The sequence below is a fragment of the Canis lupus genome, chromosome 7, assembly GCF_011100685.1.
Source record: "Canis lupus familiaris isolate Mischka breed German Shepherd chromosome 7, alternate assembly UU_Cfam_GSD_1.0, whole genome shotgun sequence".
NCBI classification, from domain to species: domain Eukaryota; kingdom Metazoa; phylum Chordata; class Mammalia; order Carnivora; family Canidae; genus Canis; species Canis lupus.
In genome coordinates, this window is record NC_049228.1 from 71,656,000 (window position 1) to 71,683,977 (window position 27,978).

At 39.7% G+C, this 27,978-nt stretch overlaps 1 protein-coding gene across 6 annotated transcripts in view; it reads right to left on the bottom strand.

Annotated features, from left to right (window-relative positions):
• Positions 1-27,978, bottom strand: part of AKAIN1 (A-kinase anchor inhibitor 1) — an 84,667-nt gene that overhangs the window by 23,103 nt on the left and 33,586 nt on the right. Inside the window, exon 1 of one of the 6 annotated variants that reach the window (XM_038543751.1) lies at positions 27,130-27,335. The exons of 4 other annotated variants lie outside the window; for them this stretch is intronic. In XM_038543751.1, coding sequence (XP_038399679.1) covers positions 27,130-27,166 — 37 coding nt within the window. In that variant the 5' untranslated portion in view covers positions 27,167-27,335. Of the gene's footprint in view, positions 1-26,701; positions 27,003-27,129; positions 27,336-27,978 lie in introns of those variants that run through there. One more of the 6 variants, XM_038543747.1, reaches the window with a different exon arrangement.

The window sequence follows — 27,978 nt, forward strand, 5'->3', positions numbered from 1 at the left end:
CATGGTGCATAGAGTTTGGTACTATCTGTGGTTTCAGGCATCATTGAGGGTCTTGGAATGTATCCCCCATGGATAAAGGTGGGGGAGGACTCCTGTATTTGGAAAATATTCTCTAATCATGTGCAGACAACCTAGATCAAGATGAAAAAGGATGGTGAAAGAAAACCTCAAACTCATATTTCAATTTAATATGCACATGGAGGGCAGCCCTGGTGGCTCAGCGGTTTAGCGCCGCCTTCAGCCCAGGACCTGATCCTGGAGTCTGGGGATCAAGTCCCACATCGGGCTCCCCAAAAGGAGCCTGCTTCTCCCTCTGCCTGTGTCTCTGCCTCTCTTTCTCTCTGTGTCTCTCATGAATAAATAAATAAAATCTTTAAAAAATATAAATAAAAGGTTATTTCTTTAAAAAAATAAATAACATGCACATGGATATGATTTTATATAAAATGTTACCTTGAGGAAGAGAGTGAGGGATAAGTTAATTAATAGCAAGGTGATAAAAGTTGAAAAATATACTCTATCAGTACCTTTCCAGCCCATTAATTGGATAATTTCTACCCATCATTTTAACCCATACAACTCATACTATACAGATACTATACAGCTGGTGTCTCTCATATGTTTATTCTAATCCCCCACCCCAGTAGGTAAACAGAAATATGGATCAGTGCAAGTGCCCCCTAAAGAAGAAAGATGAACCCAGCAAAACATGCCATTGAAATGTTTCAAACTGTGTGTTGTACTTATCAAGGGGAGATGCCATCCAAGACTTTAATTGGTGCATAATACGAACAGATAAAATGGATCATCAGCCACTGGTTCCACCCCAAACTCAGCTCATAACCGGAGAGTGGCCAGGCCTGCCCGGCAGACACCTGTTAACACTCCAAGGGTGACAAGGAGTAGGTTGCAAGAAAGAACAACAGCCACGACAAAGCACTTCACTTCCTGGTGTCCTCTGTGTAATTCTACTATGAACTCAAACTCTGAAAATCAGTAGAGAATAATAACATTCTGGAGCTGTATCCAGTTTTTAGATTAAGCAGACATGAGAGTTTTCAAAGATGAGACGCCAAGTGTTCTGATTTGAGCTCTGGTTCTCCCTTCATGCCGCCCTTAAATCAGATCAAAAGAGCTTCACCTACACATCCAATGAAATCCTTCAAATATAAGCTAAGGATATCTATAGGCTGGTCTCTCTAAGTAAAAGAAAGGTGTGCCACAGGAAGAGCAGATACAGGCCTCATGTCTCTCCACTCCTCTTTCTAAGGCTGGTACTGCCAAGCCTTTGTGTCACTTGTTGTAAATGAGCCTGGCTGACCCTCAGGAACCTTCTCCACTCAGTGCTCCAAACAGCCCTTGCCAATTAACTGATCCTCATAGAAAAGAGCCAGCAGTTTCAAGGCACAGAACCCACACGAGGCTGAGAGACAACCAGCGTCGCCACCAGCCCACCGAGTAACTTTGACAATTCACTTGACTTACCTGCCTCAAGCTTCCCTTTCTGAAAAGGAAATTCTCCTAATTCTCCATTCAACATTCCAAAACGTGCTGTGCAATGACCCTGATAAACTATTACTTTCATTGCTTTTGAACTATCTGATCTTTAGCAAATTAATCAAAAGTAGACAGTTTCCAGAAAGATAATAAGCATCTATTGGTGAGAAGGCTCCCTAAACTAAACAACAAATTACCTACTAAGTGTTCTATTGTTGTCTATGTGTAAGCTCCTCTCCAATTCATTATTGTATTGCTGATGATGGGGAGGAATTAAAATGCTCACATCTTGGTGAGTATTGTGTAATGTATAGAAATATCAAATCACTATGTCGTGCATCTGAAACTAATATAACATTGTATGTCAACTTTATAATTTTTAAATTATGATTTTTAAAAAATGCTCATGTCTTATAGAAATGTATTTGGTTTTTGCTCTTTTGCCACCACAAAGTGGTTAGAATTTGTATTTTTCTGAATTAATTAAGTTTGGCTCTTCAGGCCCTAGTGAGTTGACATTTCCCCTCCGTCTGTCCTAGGAGGCAGGGACAGTGTGTTTGCTATGTTTCTCCTTTATTTTGCTCCCCCACATCAGGCACATAGAATCACCGTCCACTGCTGTTGCAAGGAGCAAGGCACCATTCTGTGTCCAGTTCTTGGCATCACCACAATCTGTGCGCATACTTGATGGAGTATGAACTATATTTAAACCATATCTTGATAAACTTACAGAAAAGACAAGAGTTGTTGATAAAAATCAAATCAAGATAGAAGAATCTGCTCAACACAGATAAAAAGAAGGTCAGAATCTGATTTCATTCCTGGCTCCTATTTCACTGGGGCTCAAAATGACATTTGAAATTGTTTTCTTAGAAACTGGCAGAGCGTGATTTAAGGTTGCAAGAATGTTAATCACAGTAAGCATCTTGGGTAACTGGGAACCAGAGTTCCCAAAAACATGTGAGCATCTGTTTCCTTTTCAATTGGTTACAGGCACTTCTTTTAAACGTTTCTGCTCCTTAAGTCACATCTTCCATAGTGTTTTTCAACATGTGCGAAACGTAGCACATGATTGGTTTAGGTGACAGTGAGTGACTAGCAATTTGCTATGCTAACATGCAGAGACGTGCTAATTATTAAAGAATGGCTCTGCTTCTCAATCATATTTAAAAGGGGAAAAGAATTAAATGATCAGGAAGGACATTGACTGTGATTTTTCATTCCTGCATACTAAAATGTATTTTTAAAATTACATAATAATTTAAGTGGTGTGATCCTAGCACCAAAGTAGACAGTTGGGTAAATGGAACAGGTTAGAAAGCCTGGTACCTGGAATTTGATAAAAATGGTAATTCACATGAACAGAGACAGATACTGATAAAATTTGATAAATGATTTTTTTTTTTTTCATTTAAAATTCTAGCTCTAGGGCAGCCCTGGTGGCTCAGCGGTTTAGCGCCGCCTTCAGCCCAGGGTGTGATCCTGGAGACCCGGGATCGAGTCCCACTTTGGGCTCCCTGCATGGAGCCTGCTTCTCCCTCTACCTGTGTCTCTGCCTTTCTCTATCTGTGTGTCTCTCATGAATAAATAAATAAAATCTTTAAAAAAAATAAAATTCTAGCTCCAGATAGAGAAAGAAATGGTGAATTTTTTAAAAAATGAAGAACATAAACCATGCACACTAGAGTAGATGCGTGTGGCTGAAGAAATGCAGTGGAGAGAAATGGCTCTGGGGGTAGAAGATGAAAGAATAGAAAATAACAAAATAAAAGACAGGGGCTCTGTGTGGGTCAATGATGGTGGTGTGTCATGATCTAAAGAAGGTGATCAGTTAAATCCAGCACATTGGAGGTTAAAAGGACAGAATAAAAAAGAAAAGGAGGAAGTGAGGATCAAACATAATGAATATATATCTGATCTTGGGAAGAAGTCCTTCTCAGAATAAAAACAAAGAAAGAAATCACAAAGAAGATTGATAAATTTTACCACACTACGGTAAAATCTTCCATACGTCAAGAAAGCCATAATAATTTTAAAAGGCAATGAACTGGAGGATATATTTCCTCTATGTATGAAATAGGTTGATATCTTAATATATAAATGGGTCTTGCCAATCAATAACAACCCCAATACAAACATGACTTAATTATAATGACTGACAGAAGAAATAGTCAAACTGGTTAAGGAAGCACAAGCATTAGCCTGTGTACCTTCCAATGTATAAAAACACAAAAAGGAATGAACCCACAACCATGACAAGAAGGGAGAATGAAACTGAAGGCACCTATGAAGGGAGAGCTCTACAAATTTCTGGAAGAAGGAAAGCATATGGCATTGAGTAGACATAGGAAATTGTCCGAAAAAGCCACAGCCTAGAATATACAAGAAGAGGACAGCCAAGAAAGTAAGCCACACTCAGTCCAAGAGATCAGAGAAATTCTGGGATACATATGGGATCAGAATGCTCAGTACTGTGGAGGTAGAAATACGAAGTAGGATTCATCAGACAGAATGATGGAAAACAATTGCAATATGCATTCATCCTCCTTCTCCAGCCCAGTCCTCATCTTGAATAAAAACAAGACAGTATTTTCTCCCCAGGCAAATGTAAGGCAACAACATAATAATAAAATGGCAGCTATTCTCTACCTCATGCCCACAGATGGCTGCAATAGATCCACATATCAGATCCTCATAAAGCAACATGCAAAGGCAGAGTGTGGACTCCTTTCTCCTAATGACTATTGCCATGAAGTGGGATAATTTTTTACTAGGTGCCTCCCCCCCCCTTCTCATCACTCTCCACACCCAACTCAACCAACAGGCTTCCTTTCTTCCTTCTTTGGTCTCAGGGCCAAACCATCACTGGCAACAGCCGTGGAATAATCATCAGAGCATAGACTTGTCAGCATTTTTGTGAGTCAGATGAGTGAAAGGTAGATACCAGGACAAAATCCAGACTCTTTCACACAGATGAAGAGGAGCTGGTTTTGCGTCGGCAAGCATCAATGTTTGCCGCATCAGTGTTATTGGCTTTGCAGAAATACCAGGCAACATGATCCCATCAAGAGTTATAACAATTGAATTTACAACAGGAGTGATTTTTGCATATTCTCCTAAAAACCATTGCTAACGGTGGTAAAAATAACCATATAACTGTTTTGAGTTTTATGATAGTCTCCTGATTCTACCTGAAATGTTATATCTTTTACTAATCGCCAGCACAAACTTTTTCCTCAGTCTGGTTGGTGCTGAGGATACACACCACGTTTATTTCCCCACCTAGCCTTCTATTATACCCTCATCCATCTGAAGGGCTCTGTGCCAATCTCTGTAATAAAATTACTGCCGCCACTGGGCCTGCTGCCTGAGACTGTTTCTAGCTAAACCTTATTGAACACTCGCTAGGTTCCCGGCACAGTTAAGCACATCTTGTGGATTATCTCATTTATTCCTTTAAACACCCTTAGGAAGTGGCACTGTGCTCCCTACATGTAGGCAGAAGGATAGGGTCATGTGCACAACTGACTGCAGAGATCACTGTTTCCCTATTCCCCAACCCAACCTGAATATGGGTTCCCCTATGTTGTGGTTGGTACCAGAATTTTGTCACTTGGGCTCTTTTTTTTTTTTAAGTATTGTTGACACTTAATGTTACATTAGTATCAAGTGTACTGTTTAGTATTTTGACAAGCTTATACCTTATGCTATGTTCACCACAAGTGTAGCTATCGTCTGTCCCATTACATCACTATTATATCATTGACTGTGTTCCTTATGCTGTGACTTTTATTCCCATGATTTATTAATTTCATAACTGGAAGCCTTTATCTTATTCTTAAGCCTTATTGCCAAAAAGGGGTAACAATGTATGCTCTTTTTTATCATGTATGTCTCTATAGGAATAAACAGTCTGTAAGCCAGATTACATAAAGTAAAGGCAGGAGGGGAACTTGAAAAAAATTGTTTTACAGAGCAGAAAATAAAAGCAATAAGGAAAAATATAACCCGCTTCCTTATTTTACCACCGCCTTCATATAGCCTTCCTTAATAACCAGTCAAAGTCATCACTTATTAGCCCTGGCAGGTAGGTACCATTCCCCCTGTTTTAGAGATGAGGAAAGCAGAAACTCACAAAGTTTAAGTGCCTTTCCAAAGATAATACAGCCAGAAAGTTGCAGATCACAGTTCAAATCCAAGCTGCCCACTTCCAAACCTCATGCCCATTCCTCCTCAGCACCACACTGTCTCCAATTTTCCAAATCTCTTACTGTCTGAAATGCTACTTTATCTTGAAATCTACCACCAACTTTTTGAACTTTTATCTTAATGTGAACCCTTCTCCTTATAGTTCATGCCTCCCAGTCTCAAGTTTCTAGAAGCATGGCACTTGGATAACATGGATCACAAACAGGTGTCCATATCTCGAAATGAGGCAACTCTCAAACAGGTGGGGAGGAACTACATAAGGGACCTAAAGGAGGTGTATTAGTCAGGGTTCTCCAGAGAAACAGAACCAGTTAGATAGAGACATAGAAGGAGATTAGGGGGGATCCCTGGGTGGCACAGCGGTTTGGCGCCTGCCTTTGGCCCAGGCACGATCCTGGAGACCCAGGATCGAATCCCACGTTGGGCTCCCAGTGTATGGAGCCTGCTTCTCCCTCTGGCTATGTCTCTGCCTCTCTCTCTCTCTCTCTCTCTCTGTGTGACTATCATAAATAAATTTAAAAAAAAAAAGAAGGAGATTAGGGACAGGGGTAGGGATGAGGGGGCTAGTGAGAGACAGAGAGAGAGAGAGAGAGAGATTTTAAAGTATCGGTTCTTACAATTGTGATAGCGGCAAAGCCACCCTTTATAGGACAGGTCAGCAGCCTAGAGACCCAGGGAAGATATGATGTTGCAGTCTTGAGTCCAAAGACAGTCCGAAGGGAGAATTCTTACTTCCTCAGGGAACCTGAGTCCTTTCTCTTAAGGCCTGGCACTGACTGGATGAGGTCCACTCTCATTATAGGGGCCATTTGCTCTACTCAGAGTCTACTGATTTAAATGTTCATCACATCTAAAAGATACCTTCCCAGCAACAACAGACTGGCATTTGACTAAAATCTGGCCAAACTGACACATAGAATTAACCAGGACAGGACAATTGGGTGAAATTCACAGCAAGGACACCAAGTACACCCCATGACATTGCAGCCATCCCATCTGCCTGAGACCATGACAGATACCATTCATCAGCCAAAGCCCTGTTCCCAGTAAATTCTACACAGCTCAGCTTCAGAAAGCCAGTCTGAACTGGAATATGAAATGGAATCTACTGTTACCCATGGCCTACAAGGTAGTATAGGTAGCATCCTTCCTCACATCAGCACCACTGCCATGGACCATATTTGACATGCCCACTCCCAACTAACCTGGCTGCCCCAGTCTCCTCTGAGATTCCTAGAGAGATCCCTAATGGACAGATTTAGAAAATCTAGATAAACTAAATGTGAGAAAAACACTTTTTCTCAATTAATGTATTTCTGAGCAAAAAGGTAAAGCATTATAACAAACTACCTGGATAATTTCCTAGGAGAGAAATGAAAACAATCTTATTAAAGTCTGTTTATCCAGATTTCCTCATCTGTGATGATATCTATCATTACAGAAATGTCCAGCAATGATAGTTAACTTTCACCTGCCTGTGACCTGTCAGTACTATACTAGCCTAAAGTTCTAATAATTGTAACAATTTGAAATTTTACATTGGGTACAATTATATTCATAGATAAGACTGGCATACCCTGTGTATTACTAATTCACATATTTGGGATATTCAAAAATATTCTGATATTTAACAAAAATACTGCCTAGTATGCATTATGTGGCAAAATATGTGGTACTAGCAACTTCAGCTGAAATTCATCTGATCCTATTAATCACAAAATAAAATCAGAAAAAGAACTTTGTCACTGAACACAAATATACCAGAAATATAAAGAAGACCTATTCCTTTTATAATCAGGTTTGATTCTAAGCATCTCTGGAGACAGAGCACTCAATACTGGACTACATTAACTGCTTAGAGGTTTATTTCCATGATTGCCAGCTCTGTAAGTTTCCACACTCCTTAGTCTGACCTTAAGTAAGAAGCATTCACAACTTTGGTCTCCTGGCCCTAGTTCTTTCATTGCATGGGTGAACAACTTAACCTCTGGGCTTCAGTTGCCTTATGTTTAAATTAGAAGTTAGACTAGTGACTCCAGAATTCTGAGTTTCTGCTAACCAAAGGATTTATACAGTCCCCAGCACATTTTACATACTCTTATAATAACACTAGCACATTCATTTATTATTTAATGTGTGCTAAACATTTTCTGTATACACTGACTCATGTAGTCCTCATGAAAACCACATTAAGTAGTAGTCTGTGTTTTCCAAAATTGACCACAGCAATATGTCTGGTCCTCCATGTTCTTCAGAAACTTGCTATCACCCATCAAGGGATGGAGTCTTTTTCTCTTCCCCTTGAACTTGGGTAAGCATTTGTAACTGCCTCAGTTAATAGAATATGACAGAAGGGACATGGCATGATTTCCAAGGACAGATGATACAGCTCCCACCTGGCTTTTTCTCCCTGGGGATATTTGTCTTGGAACCTGGCCACCATGCTATAAAGAGACCCAGGCTACATGAAGAGGCCATCTAGAAGTGTTGCAATCAGCAGCACCCAGCTAAGATCTTAGCTGATGGCCAGCATCAACCACCAGTTGTGGAAGTGAATGAACCTTCAGGTGATTCCAACCTCTAGAATCAAGTCATCCCAGCTGACATCCAGTGGAGCAGAGACAAGCTGTCTTTGCCAACCTCCCCCACTGACCCTGCGTGGCCCGGATTGAAGATTCATGGCCAAAAGGAATGGTGTCATATTGTGATGCAACTAAGTTTTGTGGTGATTTGTTATACAGTAATAGGTAACTAGAACAATACCTGATACCTATTACTGTATATAACAAAAATGTGTTTTATCCACACTTTACAGGTGAGGAAACGGAGGTAAGGAGGGACTGTAAATTGCCAAGGTCACACAACTTGTACATGGAATTTGACCCCAGGTAATCTGCCTCCACAGGCTGGGCTCTTAGACACTATGCTATCCTTCCACTTAACAATTATGAAAAGAACAGTTAGTCATTGATTCATAGCCCTACTTATCCCTGTGATGTTTCACAGCGCATCTCACCTAACCAAATTATTTACTATTACATATTTCACATAAGTTTTATATAGTTGTATTCCCCCCCAAAGAAATCATGTTACCAATTAATAACAATATCTTAGGAAGAAAAAAACCATATCAAGAAAGAGGTTTTTCGGGGTGCCTGGTTGGCTCAGTTGGTTAAACATCCAACTCTTGATTTCAGCTCAGGACATGATCTCATGTTCATAAGATGGAACCCCGCATCAGGCTCCATACTAGCTGTGGAGTCTGCTTAAGATTCTCCCTCTCTCTCTCTGTCCCACCTCCCCTGCTCACTCTCTCTCTCTCAAAAAGAAAAGAAAAAGGATTTTTGGCCTCTTCTATTTATACTTCCCAAGAACATAAGAAACTGAAATTTTACTTCTAGAAGAAGAAATTTCTATGAAGTCTGACTCCCTTCACTTGTACCATATCTATAAAACCCCCTCTGAGGGAAATATTAAGATTATAAAGATCAGGGTCCTTCCAAAGAAGAAAATAGCTATGATGGAAGAAAAGAAGATGGTATCTAAATTATATACCTTTTGTTTTAAAGTTTACAGTGAAAGGGCACCTGAGGGCTCAGCTGGTTTGAGCATCTGTCTTTGGCTTGGGTCATGATTCCAGTCTCCTGGGATTGAGCCCCACAGATGGCTCTCTGCTTGACGAGGAGCCTGCTTTCTCCCTCTCCTTCTGCCTACTGTTTCCCATGCTTGTGCTACGCTCTCCCTCCCTCTCTCTCTCTGTCAAAGAAATAAATGAAATCTTAAAAAAATAAAGTTTACAGTGTAACTAGATATTGTGAAGCCAGATAAATGATTTGGTGAAAAGTTGTATTTAAACATTGTCTGAGTTAGGATTCATGAAAAATGTTTAATTTCACAACTGGTTAAAAAGTATTTAATCATTAAAATACTGCAAGTAGATATTGTAATGTGCAAAATAAAAAATGTAATAAACCATCCTAGTTACTACTAACTGTGAAATGCTCAAATCCCTTCCCAAGAGAGAACTTGCTTTCACTGACCACAACACTGCTGCATAATTCATGTGAATTTCCTTGATAAATGCAATTGCTAAAAGTCTTTTTTAGAAATAAACAAAACAAAAATTAAATATCAGCTCATGGGGCATTGTAGTTGGTATTGTGTGTGTGTTGTATTACATTTTGTAGCTTTCCCAATTCCTGTATATATTTTGTTTTCCAAATCATTGATTCAAGATACTGACATTTTCCCCATGTCCAAAAAGAACAGCCATCAGTGACATGAAAGCCCAACAAAAGCAGCTGGCAACTCTACTGTGAGCCAAAAAATGATGGATCGACTTTTGTTATATTGTACTTGGAATAAAATTAGGTGCTTTCCTTTGGAGGAGAAAACCTGGTCCAGACTACAGGCAGGTGTTTTTCTAGACTCTGCCCAAACATGCTAGGTCCCCTGAGGGTAGGGGTCATGTCTGTTTAGCTCTAGTCCAGGTCTGGCACATAATGCCTGTCCAATAAATAATTAATTAATATGACACAAACTCTGTTCTACACTGAGGAATTCAGAGATTAGGTTCAAAGAACAATCCTGAGCTCTACGAGAACAGAAGCATAGTTGGGTTGGTGATCACTAAACACTTGACCACAGTAGTGGTAAGTGGCAGGCACCTGTCCCACCTGGGCCTTCCTTGGCATGTGCCCTCCTCTACCATCTGCCGTGCATGGTTAAAGATCTAGAATTGACATTACAACCAGAAAAGGGGGCTGCAGGATTATTTCTCAGCTGTCTGGTATATTTTGTTCACCCACTCCTAGTACTCCTCCTGGTAGATGAAGACCAAAATCCAAGAAATATGCTCCAAACACTTGCCCAGAGCTTCCCCTCACTGATGCATTTATTCTATGCCTGCTTTTTTGCTCCTTGCCCTTGATCTCCAGACCACTTAAGGCAACTTTTCTCCCACAAACTTTTTTTTAAACTAGACTTACAAGGAAGTTGCAATAGTGCTGTGGACTCTGGTGTTGAAGATGGTCCACCCTGGCTAAGATAACCCTGGGAACCATACCATAAGGAGGTCCAAACTCTTGAGGGCTACCTCTCCCAATGTCTATCCCCAGAGGAGAAGCAGTGCTCTGAGGATTCCCTTTCAAGGGAGCCCTGCCTACAGAAACACTGAGGTCATGTAGTACATCTAGAAGCAGTCAAGGTCCACCTTGGAGACCCTGTCTGGCCTCATCAGTAAACTGACAGCAAAGAGCAGTAAGCAAAACTGCCTGATGAGATAAGGCACTGAGGGGCCTGACCACCATTGCAGAGTAAACAGCCCCTCAAAGAGCAGAAAGTGGTTATCTTTAGTGTAATGAGCATGACACTATAAAACACAGAGCAGCCCCCCCGCCCCCCATGGGAATATTCTACTGAAAAGGAGACAGCTGGCCTTGTGTGCAGGCCTCAGATGCTTTTTGGAGACAGAATGCCAACCTACTGCTATGAATGCTATGAAACCTAGTGCTTTAAATTCTGTAGGCTATAGGAGCCAAGTGCTGGATCAGAGGCTAAAACTTAAGATCTTTTCCTATTTGATGCCTCCTGGGGTTTTTTCATTTGGGGACATTGTAGGATTAGGGAAGGGAGACATAACTCTTTCTTTTGTACAAGGAGAAAAGGGCAGTTATGCACTTTGGTAGCTGGACAATGGAAACTGCACACCATTGGTGGTTTCTCAAGCAAATCAACTTTGAGAACATAGATTTAAAATAATGTCATAGGGACACCTGGTGGCTCAGCGATTGGGTGGCTGCCTTTGGCTCAGGTCGTGATCCCAGGATCCAGGATCAAGTCCCACATGCATGGAGCCTGCTTCTCCCTCTGCCTGTGTCTCTGCCTCTCTCTCTCTCTCTCTCTGTCTCTGTGTGTGTGTCTCTCATGAATAAATAAATAAATCTTTAAAAACAATAAAAATAAAAATAATGACATAGAGGGGCACCTGGCTGGCTCAGTTGGAAGAGCATGCAGCTCTTGATCTTGGAGTCATGAGTTCAAGCCCCAATCTTAGTGTAGAGATTATATAAATAAAATAAGGACACAGAAACTGACTCCCTTAAAACTCTCCTCATAAGCACATACCCCTTGGAAAGTTTTCACATACTTCCAGGAATTTATCTAGTTCTACGCAGAGACCAGCTGTGGCCTCAGGCAGGGTATGCTGGTCTCAGCAAGGCTACGAAACACAGCAGTTCCCAAAGGCCAGCACCAAATGCAGTTGAGATCTCAGTTAGTTCAGAGGCAGCAGAGAGCTCATAAAAAAGGTGGAAAACACTTAAGGATATCATGGGACTTTTTTCTTATAGATTCAGGCAAGGTGAATATCTCATTCAGGTTAAAAATTTTAAATACAAATTAGAACTCAAATTTCATGTGATTTATAATCTATTAAGCATATTTTGTAGTAATTTCTCTATGAATCATTATCATAAGAAAGATCATTATTATTACTATTCTATAATTAAGTAAACTGAAGTTCAGAAAGACTAAGTAACTTTCTCCAAATTATATAGAAGGTATGTAGAGAATCCTGGTTGGTATTAAAGTCAAATTTCTTATTCCAAGCCAAGTAATGTTTTCCAATGCCTTGTGGCCTGTATACTTTATATGCTAACTTTGAATTATATTTTCCTAAAAGATTTGAAGACAAATCATTTTAAAGATTAAAAATATATAATTGCCTTTTATGATAGTATAACAAAACATTTAGGCAATTTAATCTCAGGATTTCCAGAATAAAGTAGGACACTTAGCATATTAAATACCATTAAAAATGTATTTCCAGACTCATGCATTGTAAGTAATACTCTATAAATAATAAATAAGCTATTCTTATTTTACCATATATAAATTGATTCTAAGCTAAATTATATAACAAAAATACACCTTAAGCCTAAAGGAAAATTATTTGATTATATATGTGCTTTGATTCTTTTCTTCAGTGTTTGAAATTTGCAGTAACGTGCCCTTCTGAAATGAGGACCCAAGAAAACTATACCCATTTTTCCATTTGACCCAGATTATTGCAGGAACATGAAAAACTGCTTAGAATGTCATTGGGAAGGACACAGAATCTACACTGAGCAATCCCTGGCATACATGTCATTGGTTCTGCCCTATTCCTTCCTCAACTGTGACTCCAATCATCTCTCAGAGTCATGCCTGTAGACAAACCACCAGGCAAGAGGGATATCACCCCCAAGGCCCTCAGTGCAAATCTCTGGTCAATGTCCCTCTAGGGTCATGACCTGCCTTGTGTGTCTGCCTTCTGCCCTATACTGGGAATACTGTGCTAACTCAACTTTGACTCCTAGCCTAACTACAGTAGGACTCATCTGCCTGTGGATATACAGACCCTCTGTGTGGATATATAGACCCTCCTGCTAATCGACGTGTGTAATCCTGGTTGTACGACTGCTATGACCTTTGAGTGATTGAAATCTCACTGTAAACAAGTGGAACAAGACCACCACCAGACTTTAATCACTGACAATCCTACAGTGCTGTCAATTACCAGAAAAGGTCTCTTCATCAAACCAGAGCAAGACTTGGATGGGAAGGCCCCAAGTGAGCAGAAGAGTTAGAATCTTCTCTTGGTTTTTAATTTAATGGGATGACTATGAGGTGAAAAGAAAGATGGCCATTTGTTCATTCATTGATTCATTTATCCAACATGTACGAAGCGCTTGTATGTGCCCTGTTTTGAGTAGAGAAGATACATAAGGAACAGGAGTATAAGGAACTGGGCAAGCTGCCCACCTGTTGTGCTTGCCCTTTGAAGTTAGATCAGTGATTTTCAGCCCAAACGCACAATCAACCATCAGGAGAGCCTCTAACAATCACTTATGCTTAGGGCACACCACCTGAGATTTTTATTTTACCAGCCTGAGTAGGACCCAGAGCAACAATATATTGCCCTGGTAATATTGGTATTAACATTGGTTAATATTGGTAACATTGGTTAATATTGGTAACATTACCAATATTGGTAATGTTAATGTGTAGCCAGCATTGAGAATCCCTGAGCTACAGCACAGACAGTAATGGGATGGGCAGGAATAGGGACCTAGACGTAAAATACCTATGACCAGATCAAAATCCTGACCCTTTTAATATGTTTGCATGCTAATTTCCTTTGGATTTTCCCTTAGTGTTTAATAAAAGTCCACCTTAGCTATGCTTAGAAAACAGGAAAAGACATGTGTACCCGTGCTTGAGGCAATGCTTTAAAGGGAGCACAGCACACTTTCATCCCATCCTGGTGCTGGCAGTGGTCATTTAAGGGAGATGACCTCAAGTAAAGATAAATTTGGGGGGTCAGAGTCAGGCCTAGATCAATACATCTGCTTCTCTTAGAGGGTCTACTTTCAGATCTCTAATATGCTCCTGCCTTGAGAGAATCCTTATTGTCACTTCAGGGCAATAGAGACCATTTCTTTATAAAGTGCATATTTGGACCTAAAATATCAAGACAAAAGAGACCCTCTCTTTCTACTTTGGTAGTCATGTCTCCCGGTCTCACGTTCCTGCACTCACAAACAGGGTTCTCATGCATGGCCCAGTGGCACTACAGAATGGTCCAAACAGGAGGGTTTCTCTTTTGGAGTAAGGCTTTATCCATTCCCAGGGCAGGCTCCCCAGGAGGAATCAGACCCAGACAAGACAGTCACTTCCTTCCGTACAGAACTGACCCATTCTTCCTCTTCATCCCCTTTTACTCTCTACTCTTCAGTTAAGAGACCCTGATCCTTTGGTGTACCTTTGTATGTTAAAATCCTAGTGATCACTACATAGCAGGGCACCTGGCTCAGAGAAGAGAGTCAGTGAATGTCTGTTGAATAAATGATTGAAAATATCTAAAGCATTTACACCGCCTCCCCATTAGTGAATATTTATGATATCCCCAGCTCTGCTCCCAGAAAGGCAGCTACCATCTCCTTCCCAGGCCAAACTGCACATGACCTTTACCAAGGTATCTGCTGCGGTCCAAGATTTTGGGTAGAGGAGGGTCATATTTATTCTTTTTAGTTAGTTCCAGTCTAATGAATACTGGCACCACCCAACTAGTATTGCCCTAGTAGACGCAAGAAAGAATGGCAAGAAAAACGAAGCTATAAAGTTTGTCCTTCTTAACATAAGTTATTTTTAGAGCAAAACAACTATTATTTATTGACTCGTACAGCATGGCCTAATGATGTGGTGAAATAATCTATTCTATAGCATGAGTCAGATTGCAATTAAAGCTATAGGGAATTTCATTCTAAATTTCCTGGTCAGGGGTGATCAAAATCTCATTTATGGTGCTGCAATAAACATATAATTTCATTTTTCATTCCCACAAAAAATGTAAAATTAAAATGGAGAGGCAGAAATAACTACACAAGAATGTTAGAAATAAATTCCATGAAGAAAAAATTAACAACTTCTTCCAGACAACACAAGATGTGGATTCCATGGAGGCTCCCTGTCTAAATACCAAACAGACCCATCATACATGGTTTATGTGAGGTGTCCAGAAAAGAGATATAATGTTACTAATTTGAGTGTATTTCTTGAGTACCATAAACACTATTTCTCTCATTTTAAAGAAAAAAAATGTTAAAGAAATGGAAAAATTGCATTTTTGCCTACTAGTTTCAGCAAATAGATCATCTGTCACTGTTTGAAACATGAAACGGTATTTTAGCTACAAGTTAAAGAAAAACAATTTGGCATGTACTTTATAAAGTTGTTCCTTGCACTAAGAAAAGTGCATGTGATACATGCAGCATGCCATGCATCTTCTACAAATGTAGTTCCCCTGCCTTTTCTTACGTTTATCCCCTCTGCCCAGTAAATGTATGTACTGAGAACCAAGATGCTAAATCTCTAAGATGTTGAGGAAGACTTTTAGACAACGATTGGGAAAGAGGCACAGGAAGCAGTTTAACTAATTCAAAGTCATATTACAAGTCAAAACAAACTTTTGAAGGAAAACTCCAATGCCTCTACCTATCTCTGGTTAGTGATTGTGTGGCTGTCTCACCAACAAAGTATCTTTATAAGAAGAAAGAAAAGCTATCTTACTAAAAAGATTCATGTAGGACCAAAGATAATATTCAAAGAATAGTATCTAAGAATGCTGGTGTGGCCATGACATAAGACCACACACACACATACATACACACACACAAAAGGAAAGAGAATATGAAACAAAATTTCAAATCCAAAATACAAATCTACCTTAATTAAATAGTTAAATATTAAAATATAATGCTTTATATCCCCCCTAGAAAATCATCATCCAGCTTTTAAATTTAGACAATATCAGGATTATTCAGATCAGCAAGATGGCCATCTGCTTTCAAGCATGCAGCTGCTAGCCTTTAAACGGCAACTTTTCATGATTCATAACTTATTCATCCCAGGACACATTCAGACATCTGCTTTATCATCAATTCAGCTTGTTATAGCATTTGGCTTTAACATTTAATAACCTCTACTCAGGTAACATATTGAACCAGTAAGTTAGTCTTCTTCCAAAACAAGAAAATCAACTGTATAACTTTCCAAGACTGATGGTCCAATTCTGAAATCAAAATCATGCATATGTACATAAAAACACATTATAATTCATTCCCTTTCAAAACAATAACATCAATAATAGCTTACCATTTAGCCTACTGCAGGCCAGACACTTCATCTTTATCTTCATTAACACTTAGGAAAATAGATACTATGAATTCATTTTACAATCCAGCAAATCAAGATTGGATGGCTCTCCCAATTGCACTAAGTGTAGACATGGCTCTTTAAACCCAGGCCTATCTGTCCTTAAATCCATGCTTCTGCAGCAACCAACTTTGTCTCATATTTGAATTGCTCTGGAATAACTGAAATATTCTCATCAGTGTACAGAGAAGAAAAAGACTATACTTAGTCCCAGGCCTTTTATTTAAACTCAAAGATTACCTTGCATATGGCACTGAGTTAATACAAATGCATTGAGAATTATCAAGCACTTTGTAAATTTGTTAGCTCTTTTTTGTCTCCTGGTCAACTTTTGGCAATCTTGTCTATCCATCCTTTCACTTTATCACTAATAGCAGCAGTCTGGAGTCAATGAAGAATCCAGGAAGTGTGAAAGGACAAAGCCCATTTCTGTGTGGTTGAGAGAACACTTTTTAAAGTCCAGATTGGAAGAAGGGTTTTCAAAATACATAAGATTTTCTCCACAGGAGAACAGTTTTATCTCTTCTCCTTTGTCTCTAATCCTAGTGTGCAAATTACGTGTTGCTCGCTATGTTTTTAAAAAACTATGTTGTATATAGAAGATAAGTGGATCCAATGTCAAATCTTGGTTCTGTAACCTAAAATTGGTCAGGCATTCTGAGCCTTACTTTTATCATCTGTAAAAACAAGGATAATGACACCATTTGCTCTATGTCGTTTTTTTTTTTTTAATGATAGATATAAGACAACTGAATAGCACGAAAAGATGATAACAGTACATGTGTAAACAATCGTGTCAAAAAGTAGTATGCATGTCAGGGTAACATTTTTGTTTTAAAAAGAGCTATGTTCATAGAGACAAGGTCTGAAGAGTTTGAGAAGTTATATATAAAATATTGACAGTGGTTACTTCTGGATAATGTGATTTTTAAAATTTTCTTTTTGGCTATCTATGCTTACTAAAATTTTAAAATTCTAATAGAAATTTTCAAATGGTAAAATATTACTTAATTTAATTTTTTTAAAGAGTTTATTTCTTTATTCATGAGAGACACAGAGAGAGTGAGGCAGAGACACAGGCAGAGGAAGAAGCAGGCTCCATGCAGGGAGCCTGATGTGGGACTCTATCCTGGGACTCCAGGACCATGCCTTGGGCCGAAGGCAGGCACCAAACCACTGAGCCATCCAGGGATCCCCAATATTACTTAATTTTAAACAATAATGGAAAATTAGAAAAAGCAGTCAGTTGCTAACTAAACCTTTTAAAACTATGTATTTGATTTAAAAGTAAGACCCAGGGATGCCTGAGTTGCTCAGGCAGTTGAGCATCTGCCTTTGACTCAGGGCGTGAACCCACGGTCCTGGGATTGAGTCCGGCATTGGGCTTTCCATGGGGAGCCTGCTTCTCCCTCTGCCTATGTCTCTCTCTGCCTCTCTCTGTGTGTCTCTCATGGATAAATAAATAAAATCTTAAAAAAAAAAAAAAAAAGCAAGACCCAACAATATGCTGTCTGCAAGAAACCCACATTGAATACAATGATCATGGTAATTTAAAAGCAAAAGGATGGGAAACAATAGAAACAATATGCAGTCTAATCTCATTCGCAAAAGTTATGTTCAGTGAATTAGCAAATAGGGAACCATTGCTCCTAAGGGAAATACAGGGTTGGGTTCCTATGAGCCTCTGGTTGTAACATTTCGGTCAACTGATCAATACATAACCTTGTTTTCTGTGTGTTTCTGATTAAGGAAACTATATTTAATATATGTTGTTGATTCATTAAAATTTACCTCACAGTGAACAGCACTATAACTCATGCCTGAATGGAGCTTATCTACCATTTTCCTGCATAAAGTATGTCACCATCTTCTTCTACTTATAAACATCAGGCAACCCCTCAGCACTACACTTGAGGGCCACATTAAACAGTGACATCACCAACAAAAAGTACAAATATGTGAAAAACCAAAAAAAAAAAAAAAAAAACCACAAAAATCACACTTGTTCACAGTATGAGAGCTGAAACAAGAAAGCTAAGTGTTGCTTGTTCAACCTTAGCTGAGAACATGCATGCCAGGCAACTCAATTTTTCTACCATTCTGCACATGTTCTTGAATGATAGAGAAAATGCTGCAAGTACTGCTTTTGATTGATCTATTTTACGAATAGTTTTTACTGAGCAGGCAAATTTGCAAATATGGAGTCTGTGAATAATGAGGATTGACAGTGCCATACAAACACTAATCAAAAGAAAGCTGCAGTAGCTATGTTATTATCAGTCAAAATAGACTGTAGAGCAAGAAAAATTACAAGAGATAAAGACATTACTTAATGTAAAAGAGTCAATTCAGAAAGACATAATAGTCTATTAGATTGTTGTCTCTCTAATAAGAGAGCTTCAAGACACATAAAGCAAAAAGTGTTAAAAGGAAAAAATGGGAAAATCCACAATTTTTTTGCTGGGAGCTTCAGCACTCTTTACCTAATAATCAATAGACCAAGTAGGCTGGATATGAGCTAAAATAGAGGAAATTAACAATACTAGCAACCAATCATATCAAAATTACATTTACAGAGCATTCCACCCAAAAAAGAACAAAATAAACATTTTTAGTGGACATAAAACATACCAATATAGACCATATTCTGTCTCATAAACATACCTTCCCAAATTAAACAGAATTAAAATCATAGAAAGATAATTTTCTGGCCATAATGGAAATAAAGTAGAAATCAATACCAGGAAGATATGTAGGGGATTCCCAAGTAACTGGAAACTAAGCAACATACTTCTAAATAATCCATGGGGGAAAAGAGAAGGTATCAAGAGAAATTACAAAATATTTTGTACCGAATGAAAATAAAAATACAATATTAAAAGTTGTAAAATATGCTAAAGACACACTTAGATGGGAATTTATAGTGCTGTCTATATCAGAAGAAAGAAAAATCTAAAACAAACAATCTCAGTTTAATTTTAAGTCTACAAAAAGAAGGGCAAAATAAGGTTAAAGCCAGTAGAAAGAAGGAAATAATAAAAAGCAGAAATCAATGACATTGAAAACAGGAAAAACAATACAGAATATCAATGAAATAAAAAAGATGTTTCTTTGAAAAAATTTTAAAAAATGAACAAACTTGCAGCCAAACTGACAAAAATAAATAAATAAATAAATAAATAAATAAATAAATAAATAAGCCACAAATTACCAGTATCAGGAATGAAAGGAAGCCATCACTATAAATCCTACACATACTGAACAGTTAATAAGAGAGTATTACAAGTTTGTTCACATAAAACCAGTAAATTAGATAAAATGGACCAATTACTATAAAAACTACCAAAACTAACTCAAAACTAACAGAATAGTCTTGCATCTATTAAAGATATTGAATTCATGTTTAAAGAGTTTCCCACAAAGAAAATTCTAGGCACACATGGTCTCCCTCCTCAGTGAGTGATGATTCATTTAAGGAAGAAATTATACCAGGCTACATCATCTCTTTGAAAAAAAATCATCAGCAGAAATATTTAGCATATTTATAAGGATAGCATTACGCATTACACTAATATCAAAACCAGATAAAGGGGCAGCCCCGGTGGCGCAGCGGTTTGGTGCCCCCTGCAGCCCAGGGTGTGATCCTGGAGACTGGGGATCGAGTCCCACATCGGGCTCCCTGCATGGAGCCTGCTTCTCCCTCTGCCTGTGTCTCTGCCTCTCTCTCTCTCTCTGTCTCTCATGAATAAATAAATAAAATCTTTAAAAAAAAAACAGATAAAGATAGTGTGTGAAAAGCAAACTACAGAGCAATATATCTCATGAACACAGAACAAAAAAATCCTTAAAAAAATATTAACAAATTGAATCCTTCAGCACGTGAAAAGAATAATACACCAAAACCAAATGAGTGTTATTCAGAAATGTAAGGCTTGTTCAACATTTGAAAACCATTGTAACCCATCATATTAACACTCAAAAAAAGAAAACCAACATTATCATATCATTAGAAGCAGAAAAAAAATTTGATGATATTCAATGTCTTTTGATGATAAAAGTTCACAGCAAACTTGGAATAGAAAGGAACTTCCTCAATCTAATAAAGAGCATCTATGAAAAGTTCTATGGCTAACAACATACCTAATGGTAAAAGATTACATGTTTTCCCGCCTGTGTCTCTGCCTCTCTCTCTCTCTGTGTCTCTATGAATAAATAAATAAAGTCTTTAAAAAATAATAATAAATCAAGAATGTCCACTTTAGGGCAACCCCGGTAGCTTAGCAGTTTAGCGCTGCCTTCAGCCTGGGGTGTGATCCTGGAGACAAGGGATCGAGTCCCACATCGGGCTCCCTGCATGGAGCCTGCTTCTCCCTCTGCCTGTGTCTCTGCCTCTCTCTCTCTCTCTCTCTCATAAATAAAGAAATAAAGAAACAAATAAAATCTTAAAAAACAAAATAAAAAAGGAATGTCCACTCTAAATACTTTTATTTAACAATATGCTAGTGTTTTACCCAATGCAAAAAGGCATAAAACTGGAAAAGAAATGAAATGGTCCTTATTTACAGACAACATGATTGCTTAAATAAAAACTCCTAAGAGGGATGCCTGGGTGGTTTAGTTGGTTAAGCATCTGCCCTAGGCTCAGGTCATGATCCCAAGGTCCTGGGATGGAGCCCCCTATCCGGCTCCCTGCTTGGTGGGAGGAGTCTGCTTCTCCCTCTCCCTCTGCAGCTCCTCCTGCTTGTGCGCTCGCACTCTCTATCTTTCTGTCAAATCAATCAATCAATCAATCAATCAATCTATCTTTAAAAAAAAAAAGCCTCCTAAGAAATCTACAATATAACTCCTACAACTAATAAGAGAGGTAAGCAAGATCATAGGAAACAAGGTCAACATAAGATACCCAACTATATTTCTATATAGTAATGAACTTTCAGAAATTGAAAATTTTTAATGACAGAGTATCTTTTCTCAAAAATATATTTAGGTATAAACCTATCAAAACATACATACAATCTCTGTGCTAAAACCTACAAAATACTGATAAGAGAAATCAAGGAAAAGCTAAATAAATGAAGAGACCAATCACGTTCGTGGACTGGAGACTCAGCATATTTAAGATATTAATTCTCCACAAACTGATCATTTTATGATAGATTTGAAATAGATAGAAATCTATTATGATCGATTTCATTTTATGTAGATACAGGCAAGCTGATTCAAACTTTTAAAAATTTTTTGTAAAAGATTTTGTTTGTTTGCTTGTTTATTTGAGAAAGAGAGAGAGAGCATGCATGTGCAAGCACAAACAGGGTGAGGGGCAAAGGGAGAAGCAGACTCCTCACTGAGCAAGGACTCCACAGACACACAATGCTTCAGGTTGATACTAGGATCCTGGGATCATGACTTGAGGCAAAGGCAGATGCTTAACTGACTTTGCCACCCACACGCCACTGATTCTAAAATTTATATGGAAAGTCAAAGGAACTACTACAGCTAAAATAATTTTGAAAGAGAAAAACAAAATTGAAGGATTCCACTACTTAATTTCAAGACTTACTATAAAGCTATAGTAAGCAAGATGGGCTGATATTAGTGAAAGGACAGATATATAGATGAATGAAATAGAGTCCAGAAATAGACCTACAGTAATATAGCCAGTTAACTTTTAATAAGTTACAAAGGTAATTCAACAGAGAAATATTGTCTTGCCAACAGATGGTATTAGAATAATTGAATATTCACATGAAAAAAAAAACTTAACCTATAATTCACAACATATCGGAAAGCCAACCTGTCCATATAACTGTATGTAAGCTTTTTAAAATTATAAAGTAATAAAAGTAAAAAAATATTTATGCTAATAAATAGCTGCCCAGTTTGCAGATGGCAAACCTCAGAGTTAAGACAGTCTGTCTGTCATATAATTTATTTATTCATTTATCTCTCAAGAACTGGTTAAGAGGTTTACATAAATAAGCAAAAGCTATAACTACCTTGCACTAAATATTTTCTTAGATATTTTTATAACTCTCTTAGAGCTACTGTTGCTAAATGTTATTCAAAGTAATCTTAGAAGTCAAGAAGCTGGCTATTCAATTGCTTGCAATTATACCATTTTTATCTCACCTCGAAATCCTTGTTATCATATCTTGTCTAATTCATGTACAAGAGAAAAAAGATCTTTTTCTTGACAATACATCTTACTTGAAGGCAATTCAAACAAGTCAAGTATATCTTAGATCCATCCACAAAAAGAAGTACGTTAATTCTTGAAGTATATACCAGTCATTCGAGGATATGTGGAATGGCCCAGGGATAAGGAAAATTCTGTTCTCACTTTATACCTCACAGTCTATTTTTTATTAGCTCTTCCTCAAGGGAGGAGTTGCTAATCTGATTGTTTAGAATCTGGAATTCCTTGGATGAAACCAGGGCACTGAAAAAACACTTGAATCTGTGAACATACCCTTTCGCATCCTGGAACAGGCCAAGAAATATCCTGAAATTTTCTTCTATACTTTTTCACTTTCAACACCAATACCCAGTGGTTTTCCTCCTTTCTTCTACTTTGACTTTGTCCAAAAATTGGTAATAATGCCTTGATTTTCCTCCACAAAAACAGAAGTACCATATATAAAATCCAGATATCCCAAAACTTTTTTTCCTCTCAAAAGGAAGCTTTTTCAGAGCCACAGACTAAGTAACCTGGGTCAGTTAAGTATTATGCACCAGAGCCAAAAAATTTTTCCATATCTGTTGTTTTATCCTCTTTCCTTTGGCACCGTTGATATGCTTCTTAATCTTCTCACATTGCTCTACAAAGATTCCATCTTCAGTTTTGGGGAAATGAAGGAGGAGGAATAGATAAGAGATTTAAGAAAAGCAAGGGGCCTCAGTTTGTTTTTCACCTCAGCCATGTGCCTCAGCTTGGTTTAACCTATATGTAGGGATAGATGGTACTTACAGAGGAATTAATATATTTATACTTTATTCCTCATTTAACTGTTATTAATTTTACATCATTCCTTTAGAGGGAAGAAGAAATGCATGATAGGTTTTAGATAACTGAATCCTTAAATAATTAGTAGTCATAGTCCCTTACTATTAAGGAGTTTAAATATTAAAATGCATAAAATTAAAAGTCTATGAATGGTATAAGAAGGAGGAAAAGTACAGAATTGAGTTGTCTGCCCTATGTAAGCTGAGAAACCACTCAAAAACCCTGCCCAACTTGAACCATATTCCTTATATTCTGTAGACTAATTGAAATAAGAGAATGCAAGGTTGTTTTATACCATGCAATAAGAGTGAATCCTAACTACAGTCATATAGATTCCCAATCATTTCTCCCTCATTACATTGTACTTCTGGGCTGAAATTTGCTTCCTGAATCTCTGTCACTTTTTACCTTTGCCTTTAAGGTAACCAAAGAGCAGTAGAATCATTCAAGGCAAGTCAATCGCAGAGGCAAAGCCAGAAGTAAAGCTCAGGGTTCTTGCTTCCCTTTGCTAAAATCCAAAGAGCTACAATGGGTTTAGGAGGGCACAGTACACACTGACCCAATTTTATGGACAGCTCGATATTAATTTATTATTATATTCATTTGGGATTATTACTTTAATTTACTTTACTAATTTTGGAATAATGATAGCACATGCCTCTGTTCTCTCCCTTCCGGGGTGGGCTTAGAGAAAATGGAGGGGGGGGGGAATATTTGCCTTGACTAGTACAAAACAGCTGTATCTCTGATTATAGAGAGTTAGAAAAGCAATAGTCCTAGAAATGAGACAGTAATGATGAAAATCTGGCAGAGTTCAAAAACAATTGATTGTTTCAGTATTCTTTTAGAATAATATCAAAATGGGGATCCCTGGGTGGCGCAGCAGTTTGGCGCCTGCCTTTGGCCCAGGGCGCGATCCTGGAGACCTGGGATCGAATCCCACATCGGGCTCCCGGTGCATGGAGCCTGCTTCTCCCTCTGCCTGAGTCTCTGCCTCTCTCTCTCTCTCTGTGACTATCATAAATAAATAAAAATTAAAAAAAAATACTTAGAATAATATCAAAATGGGCAGCCCGGGTGGCTCAGGGGTTTAGCGCCGCCTTCAGCCCAGGGTGTGACCCTGGAGACCTGGGATCAAGTCCCACGTAGGGTTCCCTGCAGGGAGCCTGCTTCTGTGTGTGTGTGTGTGTGTGTGTGTGTCTCATGAATAAATAAATAAAATCTTTAAAAAATAGAATAATATCACTATATGTGTTGGAAGATATGTGATCTGTAAATGAAAAGGTAAGCTGACACAATACTTTAAGCACTCTATTCTTATTGCCCCAAAATGCTTATAATTTTTAAGAGAAAGTCAAAATTGAAGAAATGACCCAAAAAGTGTTTCCCCACAGGTTTCTGTAACGTATCCTATCCAGGACAATTTATGCCTTCTCTGACAGTTATGAATAACTTCTACTTTCCTTTCAGGGAATGAAAAACTAACACAAAACTTAGAAGAAAAATGGAAAACTAATGTCCGGTCCAAGCAGTAGTCTGCTTAAGTCAGCTCAATCCACTCCAGGAATTACTCACTACTCATTACACAGTCTTTCACTCACAATCATGCCTTTAGAAAATGCCTAGTTGATTTCACCCAACAACACTAACTGGGGACAACGCTAGCCCATCCTCACCTCAGAAGTGAAGGACAATTCCCTTTGGATACATCTGAGCCTGGACCAAAAAGCAGCTATCCCGGAAACTGAAAAGGCATTTTGTCAAGCAGATAGGTATAGGAAGGTATAGGAAAAAAGAGATTCAGAGGATTCAGAAAACTCCAGCTGAGGCTGGCAAGACTACCTGAAATTAGCCTCCTGGGGCTAGTAAAAGGGAAATGATATTGCTTACCTCAGAGGATAATTTGAAGATCATATGAAATAATGGCATAAAAGTGCTTTATAAAGTGGTAAGTAAGCAGTTTATAAATGTAACAAAGAACTGTTGTTTTTCAACTTCACAGATCCTGTGTTGATTGAATGCCCTTCACTGTACAAAAGGACTTCCCCTTGCCTTGAATTATTTGGGATGGTCAGCAGAAGGGCCTCTGGACTTTCCTCTAAGTCATCCTCTGAGTCACTGCCTTGTGGTGAGTGTTAGAACTGACAGAAACTCACTCCTGCCTCAGCTGACATCCCGGGGGATGTTAAGTCTTGCTATTTGAATTGTTTTGAAACCCAGACTCAATTCTTCCCTTTTAAAATTGCATTACACTCTTCCTCCCCAGCTATCTGAGGTCCAATGGCTATAGCAAATGCAAAAGAACCTTTCAAGGGAAAGAACCATAACAAACTTAAGTTTTCATCCCCTCTACTCTTTTCCATACTCCCCTTTTTCCCCCACAGCAGTCTTTTATGAAAGCAGAGCCTGGAACTTGAGAGAAAGATATTGTATTTACCCCCTAGAAACAGCTTCGTAGGTTAACAGTGACCATGCTCCCCCCCACTCCCCCGCTGCTCAATTTACACACCCATCACTCAAATACACACACACACACACACACACACACACACACACCAGTAAGCCAAGCAACCACAGGTAAATCTGACTCTTCGCCAAGTTGTAGCCAGAGATAGCAGCAAAGGGACCAAAGTCCTTCACCGCCAGCTCCAAAAATACACTGCAACAGCCAGCGGCGCCGGCGCCGCAGTAGCAGCCTCCGCGCTGCAGCCTCCAGCCAGAGTTTCAGGTCTAATTCCTTGAGGAGTAACACTCTTCTGCCCTTCGTCCCAGTCCCGTGGGCTTCCCCACTTCTTTCCTCAGGACATCGGGAGGGACCGGGTCACTCTGCCGCTTTTTCAGAGGGGGAAGTGGCAGGGAAGAAGATTCCCACCGAAGTATCCTGAAGCCCACGACTCCTGGCCGGATCTCTCCACTCTCCAGCCCACGTAGGCGCCTGTGTGTCTGGCAAAGGTCCCAGTTCTCAAGGTGCCTGAGCTCGGATAGGATGTGGAGGGACCAGGCGGCTAGAGCAGCGACGGGACTGCTGCTGGGGATGGTTAGAGGACAGATGGGACGGGACTGGGGAGAGGGGGGACGACTCCGCACAGAGGCACTCTCCCGCCCCTAGCTTACAGACAGTAACTCCCAAACGCGCGGATGGGAGGCGAGGTAAAGGCCTTTTCTCCCTCTATGCTCTCCCTTCTCTTCCCCGCTCCCCGCCTGGACACCTGGTGAAAAAGCAAGGTGCTGGGATACCTGGAGCGAACACCATGATTTCCTCCAGCCGCTCCGCCCCTAGGCGAGGAGCAGAGACCCGCAGACGGAAGGGTGGGAGGAAGGCCAGGACTTGGGGTCCTTGGCAGAGGGGCGCGCGGGCGTGCGCCGGGCTGGTCAGCACCTCGGACAGCTCCCCGGGCGCGGTCCCGGGGCCGCAGCTCCAGCCGCCGCGGCGCGCTCGGCCTCCACAATGCACTGCTCTGCCCGCGGCTACCGCGGCGGCGGGAGGAGGAGACCGAATCCCGCTCGGTGCATCCCTCATTCCCGTGCCAGCTCGGCGCACGCTGCTGCTTGGGGAGCAAAACACTTCTATCGCTTCCACGGGAGAAGGAAGGACGGAAGAGGAAGAGAGAAAAAGGTAATTGCCTGGCTTCCCGGCAGGGGGACGACTAATTACTTCTAATTACCTGCTGTCTCTCGCCTCCGTGGATATCGGACTGACATTTAGGATGAGTTTGCCCTTTTGTAATATATATATATATATAAATAACTCAAAGAACTTTACTCTTGAGGACGACTCTGAGTTCTCCGGATTGAGTGACTCTGAATAGAGGGGTGGGGCCTCCAAGTAAATGAGCCCTTGGGGCTCCTCTCTCACTCAGTCTTTGCTAACGTCAGGAAGAGAGCTAGAGGGAAGGACGGGGTGACTGGAGCACGTGAGGAGGGCGCCCCATCAGGCCCCGCCCTAAGGCGGCCAGTCCCCTCTGAGAGCTCCTAAACTTGGAGGTCCTCGAGGTTATCATTTTAGTTGAAAGCAAGGCTGGCCAATGCACAAGAAAGAGACCACAGTGAGATATGTCTTCGCTCTGAGACAAGCTTACACGCTCTGAGCCAACAGAGTCCCCTTCGGTTGTGAGAATCGCCGAGACTGACTAAGAAACAGTGCTTCCCCTACCTTGATCCAACTGAAAACTGCACCCCCCCCCCCCATACAGGCAGAGTTCTAAAGTTACTGGGACATGTCCCACACTCACTTCATGCTTCTAATTCACTGCTCATTTTTAAATCATTATCTAGTTCCAAGAACAAACGTTTGTGTAGTGTGGATAGCACAGAGTAGATGTTTGCCAGCTTGAAACAAGTCCATCTGGGTTACAAGCCCAGAGCTAAGGTGACACAGGATCCTCCAGTCTCAAAGCATATGTCAGTTACTTTAGATTTTATTCTCTGTTTTTGCAGCTGGAGTTTTGCAAGAACAAAAGGTGACCTGGGCCATCTCCAGTATTTTATGGGGTTTCTTCACTTGCACCTCTCCC